Source organism: Haliaeetus leucocephalus, unplaced genomic scaffold, assembly GCF_000737465.1.
Source record: "Haliaeetus leucocephalus isolate CR32 unplaced genomic scaffold, Haliaeetus_leucocephalus-4.0 Scaffold195, whole genome shotgun sequence".
In the NCBI taxonomy this organism is placed as follows: domain Eukaryota; kingdom Metazoa; phylum Chordata; class Aves; order Accipitriformes; family Accipitridae; genus Haliaeetus; species Haliaeetus leucocephalus.
This window is the reverse complement of record NW_010972631.1, coordinates 9,464,759-9,477,820: the sequence shown is the minus strand read 5'-3', so window position 1 is coordinate 9,477,820 and position 13,062 is coordinate 9,464,759. Positions and strand designations below refer to the sequence as shown.

General features: G+C 37.3%; 1 protein-coding gene across 2 annotated transcripts in view; it reads left to right on the top strand.

Moving 5' to 3' along the window:
• The window catches only part of BAI3 (brain-specific angiogenesis inhibitor 3), a 459,839-nt gene that overhangs the window by 428,149 nt on the left and 18,628 nt on the right, over positions 1-13,062 (top strand). For both annotated transcript variants that reach the window (XM_010565796.1, XM_010565795.1), the window contains 3 exons: positions 5,659-5,754; positions 7,150-7,189; positions 9,717-10,360. In XM_010565796.1, coding sequence (XP_010564098.1) covers positions 5,659-5,754; positions 7,150-7,189; positions 9,717-10,360 — 780 coding nt within the window. The remainder of the gene's footprint in view (positions 1-5,658; positions 5,755-7,149; positions 7,190-9,716; positions 10,361-13,062) is intronic.

Below are 13,062 nucleotides of genomic sequence, written 5' to 3'. Positions count from 1 at the left end.
TCAAAAGCACTTCAGGACTAAAAAAACAGGGAGGTGTTTCAAGAAGGATATATTGTCAACGCCGAGTGAGGAATCTCACGCAGTCGTTTCCCTTTCCACCGTTCACATCTTTTAAACATTGAAACTCACTATATTCATGAAAAAGAATTATGAGTAACATAATTTATTTCAGTCTTTCAGTAGTATACCACTTTGCGTGAACTTTATATCACTATCCTACACAGTATGCATACGTGATTATCTTATCAAAGAATTAAGTTTTCAATTTTTAAGGAAAACACTTATCAATATCTGCAGAAATTAGCACCTTCTATTGTGCTGACTCCATCGCACTTTATTCAAGCTGTTTGAGGCTATGAAATCTTGTTTTTCTTAGTTTATCAGCTTTCATAGTGGAAGGGGCTTACCTCCTTTAATACCTTTTCTTTTTTCTTCTTTTTTCTTTTTTTGTTTTTTTTCCAGGCTAAAAAGATGTGCAGAATAAGAGATAATACTCAAGACAAATCTATTTTATGTAGCACTGTCCTGCTATCCCCTTATTTTCTACAGCATTTTCTTTCCCCATATGATTTACCTCTGTGAAAGAGGATATTTTCATCTGTAGAACTGAAAGCCATCATTTCACATATACTTATAGTAAAACGGTGAGACACTGCAACTATTTTCAGTAGAAGGAATGGCCATTCCATACTGGTTTTCCTGTCTATGAAGTTTGTATTTCCATTGGGATATATTAATTAGCCTTCAAAGGGCATACCACCTCCCACTTACTGTCCTGAGGAACCATTTTTATTTTAAAATATATATCTTTATCTCAAGTTTGCAGATGAAACCTTCAAAAAGAAAGCTGTATAAACAGCATTATCTTTCGTAGAATCATAGAATATCTCAAGTTGGAAGATACCCATAAGGATCATCAAGTCCAACCCGCTGCTCCTCACAGGACTACCTAAAGTTAACCATATGCCTAAGAGCGTCGTCCAGACGCTCCTTGACCTCTGACAGCCTTGGTGCCGTGACCGCTTCCCTGGGGAGCCTGCTCCAGTGACCGACCACCCTCTCAGTGAAGAGCCTTTTCCTCATGTCCTAATTGCATTTTCTCCTGTCCTTTGTGGGGATGCAGAGAGGTTGCAACACATACCTGGTTATCAGTCATTGATTTCGTCAAAAACCAGACCAAAACCCATGAGGAATTCTAAAAGTAACATAGCATAGCACTGTATAAAATTTAAAAAAATTCAGACATTAAAGCCTGCCTCAGTGCAGTAATGCAGGAGTTTATTAGAAAAAAATATTTTGGCTGCTTAAGATGAAATTGAACGGGCATCTTCCCACAATGCCCCAAGGCTTGAATTCAAGACAGGTTGCCTACTCTAATGACAGCTATTTGCTGCAAATGATTCATTCCCAGGCAATGCTTCAATATTGCTGAACATCTCATGGAATCATTCTTGTCTGACCCTACTCACAGGTAGGACTGTGGTGATAGAGGCAGACTTAGTCTTTTCTATAAGTAAACTCAGTTTTCAGATTTGTAGGGTACCTTGACTTGAACCACTTTTAACTCACTGGTTCTAGCGCAAAAAATACGCAAAAATATCTGCTTATAAAGATGTTTATACAGGAAGTTAGAATCTTAATTAGTCAATCAACTAGTTACCATTTATTTTATTTGCGGCTCTTTTAGCAAATCACATACACATAGCTCACCTAACTGCAAAGAATCGTTACTTCATTTAACTACTTAGAGTTGTTCCTGCAAGCCAGTTTTGGCAGTTACACCTCCTAGACCTAACACTGAAATTCTAGAAGAAAGGCATTTGATAAAACAGCTAATCAATCTATCTACATGGTATTTTAAAAAATGACCTCATAACAAGATTTCCCAATGAGGTCAAAAAAGCACCTAGATTTGATAAGGTCATCCCTTATCAAAAAGGGGAAGGAGTTTTTTTTCTTCAGTCATGACAACTTAGGCAGAAGTAAATGTACAGAGACAACTTATTCACTAATCAGTAGATTATCTCCAGTGAGGGTGATGATAGTGGTGTGGTGGAAGACAAAGCAGCCGAGGCATATTGCTGTTTGAACTCTATTTGACAGAACACATTGAATCTTCTTTAGTCCTCCAGATTTAAATAGTAAACTGGGCAAAACACTTGAGAACTAATCAAGGTAATTTTTTTTCATATGGGAAAAGAAAAGTAATAGAAAGTTCTTCAAGAACAGCAGAGGAGTAAAGGTTGATGCACTTGAGACAATTTTTGTTTCAAAAATGTGTAGGGTCTGCACTTATATGGACCAGTTTGCAGCAGCAAAGACAGAGTTGTTTACTGCAACAAGTTCCTACACAGAAAGAGACACAACTCCACTCAGTTCTGTTTCAGTCTGGCTCTGGAGAGTCTGGCTTTCTAGCTCCAGAGAGCCGTAGGTGACCAGAAGCCAAGATAGTGGCCATCAGGCACGGAGTGCGATGCAGTCTTTGCACCGCACAGGGTTCCTCCCCAGCTGAAGGAAGAGTCTGTTACTTTCTGTTGTCTGCAGAAGCATTTTGCTCTGCCAGTGCCTGTCAGGGAAACCCTGCCAATGTATTTGTCACTCTTGATGACAGCTACAAAGCTATCTCAGTTATAGCCTATAGGATTGATCTAATATTTATAGCATGCCAGCACAGACAAAACAATAATTCTGATTGTCAGAAAAAAATATGGGGTGGAATATATCACCATAAAATTCAAACAAAGAGGAGGACAGCCTTGCTTTACTATGCCTTTATTGTTGTTACATTACAAAAAGACACAGACTTTTACAATTATATATATAAACCCCCCGTTTTTCCTCTCAGTTATATTGATATAAACACAAATGATGGAGACATTTTTTACGTTTTCTGTTATGCTGTATCAATGATCTTGTGTGACAAGGGCTGCATTAGGAAGCCAGGGAGGTTCACCGAGTAGGACATACAACTAGAAGAGAACTGGGTGACGGTGTTGTGTCTGTTTCTGCCCTCCGTCAATGTCATTTGAAAAGATATTAAATCGTTCGATACTTCCATTTCCTAACTTCTAAGGTAAATATAATACTTCTTAAGCACAAGACCCCTTATAGACTATTTGGAAATGAGGAAAGAAAAATGCAAAGTAAGAGTTAGGTATTATTGCCTTATGTTGGCTGCCTTAGTCCAGAGAGCCTAGAGGGGGTTTTTTTGGTTGTTTTTTTTTCTCTTCTTGCTGTTTAAATATCTAATTGGGCATTGAAAGATGGTGAGGCATGTGTCACAGAACAGAGCATGATAGGAGAGGTTCCTGCTGAAGCATCTCCATCAGAGCAAAACAGTTTGCCTGACCTGCTTAAACACAAGATTGTCTAAAGCTAATTTGAATCATACTGAGTAACTCCTGTTAATGCTGGCGATGGGAGGAACCCACATGTGTTTTCTCCTTTTGCTGTGCTCTGCTGACTAGAGAGCATTTGGATTAAATGCATCGTTGGCGTCTAAAGCCCACATTTCTGTACTGCAGGAGAAAAATAAAGAGTGCCTGAGTAGGGAGAGGGTAAGTTATAAAAGCCTGGAGTTGGTTACTGTTGCTAAGGAAACCACTTCCCTGGTATCGGCACGTTCATCACATCTGTCTCTCCTGCTCTGCCTGGCTCTAAGAAAATCTTGTAACTTGATGTTAAAAGGGGGGGGGGGGGAGAAGATTACGTTTCAAAGTAAAATGTAAAGACAGCACAGTCTTTACATACTCAAACAACAAGCTTGAACAAGCAGTTTAGAAAAATAAGCTGGTATTTAGAAAGTTCAACCTTTTTGTTTCTGACTTGTGTGAGGACACCTAGAAGTTGCAACGTATGTCAATATGATGGATACAGCTACATTTGACATTCTGTTAACGTGGTCAAATCATATGCTGCTTGCACTTCAGAAACATTTTAAGAAACATGCACATTTAAGAGGATCCTAACATCAAGATTCACCACATTAATAGAGAAGGTAGCGAAAGTAGGACATGAGATTCTTGAGATCTCTGGAGCTATCTGAAATGGGAAAGCTTCATGAACACAGAGTCCCAAAAATAAGAAGGCCCACTGCATGGAGTGAAAGGTCACGTAGTGTGTTCTGAAGTAAATGCTTTAGGGTCAAGCATCATGAGGCTTGAGATGAGATTCAGCACAGCTGGGGATACTTTGGAGGGAGGTATTTTTATTGTATTTTTTTTGTCGAATCACTGTGCCAGTGCTTCTCCAAGAGCATAAAAGTCTGAAGCGTGACCTGACCTCAGCATTGATAAAGTGAGAGAAGTCTTGGATTAAATTTGCAACAACTGGGAGATGCCAAATTAAATTAATGTCAAAAACATGGAAAACCACAGCCAATGTAGTGCTTAAAATCAGAACCTGAGTCATGATACAGGTCAAGCACACTTTACATTACCCGACCACATGTGCAAAGTCTCGGTGTTCTGAAATCAGTCCAGACCATCCCATCTTGCTTCATTCTTCTTTCTGCTCTGTATTAGTCTTCCTCCACCTGCAACAGTCACTTATCAAGTCTGCAGAGCCCTCGTACCCATTTAAGGGTTGAGCACTTTAAAATAATGCTTCCTAATTACAAAAAAATTAGGTTTTTTCTATTTCATTTTCCCTTTTGTGAAAGCTCTTAAACAGCTTGCAGTAGAATACGATGTATTGAAAGGGTCACCTTTTCATCAGCAACAATTAATGAATTATCCTCTTCTGCTGTTCACAAAATGTCCATGAGTAGAACACAATTTTTTCCCTTTTAATTATTCTGAATAAGACATCAAGTAATTTCTACAGATAATAAATGGAATGTGGATTTTTATAGGCATTTCATTGAGAGTATGTTCATTTTCAAACAAGAAATGATACTAGTTTGTTTTGGTTGGAGGTCACCCAACTAAGTCGCTGTTTTCCAAGTCACATCTTGCAATCAGGTTGCAAATATGGATACTAGCATTTCTGGAACAAAATGTCACATTGTAAAACTTAGATTGTATTGCTATATTAGAATGCATCTGATGATACATATAGAAGTGAAACAAATTAGGTTTTGCTTTCAAAGAAATATTCTCTGTATACTTGTAAAGTATTGGTAAAAATACTCCTTTCCATTCAAAAGTTGCTTTGCTGTCCCTACTATGGTATGTGTGAAAAAGAAGCAAAATATATTTCCATTCTACTTTCAGCAGACAGGAACTGCATTTTTCTTTGGAATGTCCCTCTCTGTTGAACCACATCTTTCTGACATAAGTGTTGCAGAATAATATTTCTTTAGACATACATTCCGCCAAAATCAAAGTTTAAAAAAAAGCGCCTTTCCTATGAAAAGATAATTTCTCAAATACACTTGTGTTTTAGGGAAAAGTCTTCAAATTTACTTTATGGATCATATTAGTAAACAGTAATTTCTGAGAAGTTCCATTTTTTTTTTTTATTTCAAGAAACCGGACTCTGTGCAGAGTCCACTTTTCTTCTTCTTGTGCTCACACTGAAGATATTTACTGCTTCTGATTTATTAATTATGCTAAAAAAAAGTCACGCATTGTATTCCATACAGTTTAATTTAATCTTTAATAGGAGTAGAGTATATGATGTTGCACAAGAATCAGTATAAGGTATTGTTTTTCACAGGTTCAAGATGCATTCAGATGTCGACTGAGAAATTGCCAGGATCCAATCAATGCAGATTCCTCAAGTTCTTTTCCTAACGGACATGCTCAAATCATGGTTAGCTTTTTTTCCTTTTCTTTAACTTGTAATTTAGTGTTCCTATCCAAAGGAAAACACTTACAATACTGTACGTGGCAAGTATGCACAGCTGAAATATGAACACCATTTTTAAGCGTAAGTCTGTTTAGGTCATTATCTGCTTGCTTAAATCTGTGAGCAAGTTTTAAATTATTGGTATGATCATTTAGTAGAGCACAGTGAATTAGTATCTTCCACCAGCGTTCTTTATGACAAAAGATTCTTACATAAGAAAATGAGAAAGTAATCTAATAATATATCATTACTTTTCCTACTGTTTTAAAGAGCACTGATACATTTGAGATTCTTCCTTTCATGAGCCCTTGAAAAATGTTCCTCTCAAAGTAATTCAGACAAGAAGAAAGTGCTAGAGATGCTAGAGGGGGGATCTATTTAGTGGCTTGAATTAAGGAGATGATAGTGAATGGCTTAGTATGCCAATTTGGATTTACTAATACTGTTACATAGCATAATAAGACAAAATATTAGTCCCTTCACTTTCAATGACAGTTTGTCATTGACTATAATGGGGACAGGATAAGGCCCCCCAAAAAATGTAAGGCTCAGCAAGCAGATGCCCTTCAAAAAGTGGTGAATCAAAAAAGAATCCAATGTTTGGACTTCACAAGCAAGAAGGAGGTCAGTTTTATTAAACATTTTTCATGTAATAAACTTTTTGTGGAAATAAAAACATAACTGAAAATTACTTGAATTCTGTAACAGGATAAATAGTTTTGCTTAACTGTGAAAAGTGTGCTTGGATTTTCAACTGTTAAAATTCATTCTTAGCTCTTACCATTCGGTTTTACCCAATGAAATTAATAATAGTTGTTTTCAGGGAGTGCAAACTTTTTACGATTACATCAGTAGCAAGGATGGACAGACTGCTATATAACAAATAACCATTTCATAACAAATAATGAAGTTTCAGACAGGGTGGACTAATTGGATTATGCTTATTCACAGTAATTTGTATTGCAGGCTATTTTCCATACTTCTGTTTATAAAATTACTATGAAAAGCTTCCTTAAAGATGATCCTTCCATGAGATGTAGAAGTTACTCTTCCATATACATAAAAAAACTATACACTGTATCGTTTTACTAAAATTATATACTCTACTTCCACCTATTTTATTTTATTTTTTCTGGTCAGGCAGCATACTTTGAAAACCACCCAGTTATACTTTAGGAAACTTTGTAAAGCTCTGCAGTTGTAAAACAATACACTTCACCTTCTCAGCAACAAGAAACCACTTTTAAGAGACTATGACTCTGTAAGTAGGACATTTTGGAAGCGCTAGTTGGCAAAAAGGTATTGTGGTTTAGTTTTCAATTAATAATGGTTGTCCTGTTTCGTTGTTTCTTGTTACAGACTGATTTTGAAAAGGACGTGGACATTGCTTGTCGGTCAGGTAAGAACATTGAGAGAGTACTTAGCCAACAAAAAGAAGTCTTGTACTAGTTCCTTGTGAAGTGAAAACCAGAAAAATATCAGGGTTTAATTGTTTACAACACATATTTATAAATGTAAACAAAAAAGTGATACCACTGTATGAATACATTTATTTCATTTTCTTACAAAAGCCTTTTACTAGAATTCAGCAGTTGGGAAGCAGCCAAAGGTATGATTGCCCATTAGAAGGGAAATGGTTTGGGAAAGAAGATCAGTCTTACTCACAAAATTTTCCTTGCCCTGGTACACAAGCAAATGTGAAATAGTCATTTTGCTACCAAAAAAGAAAAAAAAAATTAACATGGTGTATCTTAAAAGCCATGTATATGAAGGATGCATCAATTGATTTAGTTTTAAAGAGGGTAAATTTCTGAGGGCTCTAAGTGAAACCAACAGTAGCTTAAGCAAGATGGTATCAGGGAAATGAAATTTGATTCCACTTTATGGAACAAATTGGGGGTTTTAAGAAATTTCAGTAATGTGATCTTTAACGAGTCAGCTATGCCTGTTTCTGCATATTAAAAATAACACATTTTAAGCAATTTATTTGCCAACCTTGCTTAAATAAAGCAGAGTGTAAAATAAATGGCCCTTTAAACCCTGCGGACATTTTTAACTCTAGGAGATACTCCCAAAGGATAGTTTTACCTAGGGAGGCAATCCTGCCTAGACACCCTCTGTTTTCAGTGAGGAGAGACAGAAAGAGAGAGGGTGCCCTGTCAGGGCAGAAGCCTGGCTCGGCTGCTCTGCATCACCCACGTGGAGGTCGCCGTCTCTCTTCCCTGGCTAGGTGGGAAGCCAAGAAGGCTGACCTCGTTAAGGTAAAGTTTGAATTTCCAGTCACCCACCTTTAAAAAGCTGCCAGTTCAGTTTCTGGCAACATGGTAATAATTCTTCCATATGGATTAGTTTTAATATGCACGGGTATTTTTGAAGGGAGCAGGATAGCACACGGTAACACAAACGTACGTCTGTCACCATCTAATGGGGACAAAAGTCCAGCGCTGGTCCATGTAGCTCCTACTTCTTACCTTTGCCAACACAGCTCTGCGGTACGGACAGCCTTGTCCGGGGCATCCCTAAGGGGATGGACTTTGAATACAGTTATGAACAGGCTTTTAAACCTTTAAACTCAGTTTCTTTTCATGAAAGCTTTAAGAATAGGTCACTGGTTAACGTATCTTCAGTGTGACTGGAAACGATGAAGCAGCCGCACTGAAGTCGGGTATTTGTGCATGGTGTTTAGAGGCAAATTGTTCTTTTCATAATGGAAAAATGAGAGGCAGTTTTGCGTGAGGTGGGAGAGTGGGCTGCCTTATGAGCTGTGTGCTACGGAACACGGCAGTGAACTGATGGGTACTGGGGGATCTGGGTCATCAGAGCCCTCAGGCTACCAAAGGGGATGTAAATCTAACACCTGAGATACTTCAGGTTGTCTTACTGTCTCAGCCCATGAGCTGGATTTTACTGCACAAGCTAGCGCTGGTGTGAATTAAAACATTTTCAAATGGGACAAGAAAATCCTTGCTGGAATAAGCCCAGTAATTGGTTCCTTTAATTTTTTTTCTTACTATCCTTTTTCTTTCATTACAAATGTTGAATTATAGACTTATATTTTAAGAGCAATAATTGTGACTGAATAGGTGCTTTGCTTCTGAATGCATCCTTCAGTACTCCTGGAAATTTTGTATTCTATGACAGGATTACTAACTTTTACTTGTGGAGCTTAGCCCAACAAAAAATTGCTGGATGTTGCTACAAGTTTGACCAGGAAAGCCTAGGTCTACACCAGAAGTGGATTATGACTGTTTTATGAGACATGTTTATATTCTTTATAACCTTTTCAGATGCAGCAAAGTATGTCTTTCTGATACCAATGGAATTTCTTCCCAATGTGGTTACTTTTTTGTCACTTTTATTCAAAAAATAATTTAACACAGAAGAGTTTAAAAAAGTCAGTGAAAAGGAACATTTAGGAGCTCAGGAACACATGTTCACAGTTATAATGTTATGGTAGGTCATTACAATGAATTGACAAAATGATTCTGCTTTACAGTCTGTTTGACATTTTCCAGGAGGTTATGTGGAGTTAATAATGGCAGTACAGGTGTCATAGCGTATTTTTTGGAAAACCCTTAATCGTGTTCCACATGGCAGGCTTTTGCTTAAGCTGTAGGTCACCTAAGATCTATGTGAGGCAGTAGGCATAAATGAAGGAGTGTTTTTAATGTATATAAATGACTGAGGCTCGGTCAGAGATCTGTGTCAGTTATATATGGTAGATTAAGAGATATTGATTTAAAAAAAAAACAACAAAAAAAAACCTTCCCAAAACAATATTTATAGAATAAAAGTTATTAAATGGATAGAAAAAGAGTTAAGAAGATGCACGGGTAAAAGGAGTGCTGCTAAATAAAGCCAGAAGAAAAAGAATTGTTAGGCAGACATAGTTTCATGTTGTAAGAATTCTGTTCTCTGACCCACAGTTCTGCATAAAGACATTGGACCTTGCAGAGCAGCTACTATAACGGGAACGCTTTCTAGAATTTCACTAAACGATGAAGAGGAGGAGAAGGGACCAAACCCTGAAGGAATGAGCTATTCTACCTTGCCTGGAAATATCATCTCCAAAGTCATCATCCAGCAACCAACAGGTCTCCACATGCCTATGAGTATGAGTGAACTGGCCAATCAGTGCTTGAAAAAAGACAACAGCGAGTTGCGGAGGACTGTGTATTTATGCACTGATGATAATTTGAGAGGTGCAGATATGGACATAGTCCATCCTCAAGAACGGATGATAGAAAGCGACTATATAGTCATGCCCCGGGGCTCAGTAAATACCCAGCCATCACTGAAAGATGAGAGCAAAATGAATATAGGCATGGATACCTTGCCTCATGAAAGGCTGTTGCACTACAAAGTTAATCCAGAATTCAATATGAATCCCTCTGTAATGGACCAATTTAATATCAATTTAGACCAGCACCTTCCCACCCAAGAACATATGCAGAATTTACCATTTGAGCCCCGCACAGCAGTGAAGAATTTCATTGCCTCGGAGCTGGATGACAATGCAGGATTATCAAGAAGTGAAACCGGATCCACAATATCAATGAGCTCTTTAGAGGTCAGTGGTGCATAAACAAATTGCATGCTCTGTTGTTCTAATTATATGATAAGATAATAAATTGCGTCTTGTGTCTAAGGGGTGAAGCTAATGTTTTAATTCAGTATAAATTATTGTTTGGGATCATACACTGCTGCTCATATATTTCTTTTATTATCAGAAGTCTTTATACCTTGAAAACAAGATTAAAGTTTCAGAGGCAGTCTGTATGAAACTGTATAATTCTGGAGATTTAACATTCCACACAACTGCAAAGGATTTTGTGACCTACCAGGTAAAGTCCACTGGAAAATGCTGTGTTGCTATGAGAAGAAAAACTATTGCTGCAAGATACAAATGATAATCGTTGACCCTACCTGCAAGCACATGCAGTTGAAAATATTTGCCATTTTATTGCTGACAAGCATATCTGTCTCAGATATGATAGGTCTGATTCTGCTCTCACTAGCGTAAATCTTGGAGTCTTCCACCCAATAGTTCACCATTTACTAATTTATTTTCTATCCACGTTTGCATGCTTGCATGTGTGTGCAAGCATTAGTACAACTGACGTGTGCAGTAGGTACAAGTGGACTGCATGTGGAGTATCCTAGATTCCAGTCAGATTGCAGAAGTGAACTGAAAAGCCTTTAAAAGGGATTCAGCTCGTTACGACAATCTGTCTGTGAGTTTTAAACATTACAAAAGTGGAAGCTCTTTGCATCATTTCTTAAGACCTAAGTGTCAAATACTACCATTCCTATTGAGCCTTTACTTATGCAAAACCACCAGTGAGGTGGACTTGATTTCATACTGGGGCCTGCTTAAGAATTGGAAATAACATTTCACCAGCATTTCAAACGTTATGAAATGTAGCATTTGGTGAGGAAAAAAAGACATATGAGAAAAATATGGTACTTATTCTCTGAAAGAAGTTACAATTGGAAGAAAATTCTACTGTATGTGTAAACTTGAAGCCATTAGCTATTACTCTACAATGTTTGGACCCGTCTGTGTAGGGAAGCAGTAACTTTACCTTATTTTTCTAGTGTTAGACACAGAACCGTAGCCGATATTTCATAGAATAGGGAATACTTGTGGATATTTCTTCTAAAATGGAGTTGAAGTTTCAGTTGAAGTGTATTGACTGGAGAGTTTGTGCAGAAGAACAGAACTTAGTTTCTTTTCAAGAGATGCCTTTACAAGCTTTGAATGTGAAACATTTCCCCTGCTGTTTATATTGTGTATATACTACCATAATTTTTTACAAGACATAATTTAACTGAAAAAATTAATTGAAAAATTAAGTGTGGGGCTTTGCAAGTAGTCAAATAGCACCCATTTTTTGTTGTTAAAGTGAATATGTATAATCTTGAGACAAACTTTCAAAATAATTTCTGAAAGATCCTTGCCCACTCAGTGCTCAGACAGACAGGCTCTTTCAAAGCAAGTTTGCATCATTAAAGAAGTGTTACTGCCCTCAGGTCGGATACATTGGTTAATAGATCTTAGGTGGTGCACAGGAGTTCTCCAATTTAATGCAACTGTGGAGGCAGGATAGCTAAAGTCACCTTCCAGTAGCATCCTCTCCTACCTGTTTACAACACCATCTTTCAGATACTTTTGGTCAGATATAGAGACTCCAACCCATCCTGATTAAGATTAGACATATAGGTGAGATATCTAGGGAAGGTTCATAATTCTTTGAGAAAATAGACATACCTGCCACCATACCATCCACTCCAGCTGAGGTCTAAATTGCTCTCTGGTGAGGCCTGTTTCTTTCCATTGCTGATAAAGGCCATTTAGGAGACCTAAAAAAATGAGATCTTTCTTAGTTAAGTTGTAAAAATTCAGACAATAATTATTTCATCTTACACAGAGTTCCAATTCCTGAAGCCACTTTGGAAAAAGTGCCTGAAAATCTACAAGTATAATGTACTGCTCCTTTAGAGTTCATTTTTTTAACTGTATTTGGATCAAATTTTAAGCTTACCTCTCAGATGGGATTTAGGTACCAAATCTGAATCACCGTTCTGTGTATATTTTTTATGCTTAGAAGAGACTGCTAAGTATGTAGTAGAAAATGTAGTAAAATATAATAAAATATGGTAGGACATATTCAGTCTCTTCTAACTTGGTAAACATATTAGGTTTAGACAGCTGTATTTTTGTCCAGCAAGCTGTAAACAGTTACATTATTAAACCTAACTAAACCCAGCATAATTCCATTATTATTAGGAAAAAACCCCAGATATTAGGGCAGATCAGAAATAAAAGGAATTCTTTTGGCTTTTGTGTCTGCCTTTGTGGTTCTCAACACTACTTGATTATATAGCATTACTTCACCTTTTGATACGGATGTGCTGCAATGAATTGAAGATAGGAACATGAAAAAAAATGTACAGAGAAGAAAATCAGTCTCAAGCAGATCCTGATAAGCAGATCCTGCCAGATAAAGAATGTGATTGTGGTTTTATGTACACAGTATGTAAGAAGAAAGGGTTGAGGATAACTCCAAAATGCTGTTGGCTAGAACTGATCAGCTGGATTAACTTTTATTGCTGCCACAAACAAAATAAAGAAAGGAGGGCAAGGGATTTTTTTCAAAATATTTTTCATGCCTAGTACCATATAATTTTAAGATTTCAAGGCCTTTCAAAAGACAAGGCTTTTTCAGACACAACGGAGGAGCAAAATCTGCAGCAGGACATTCGAGATCA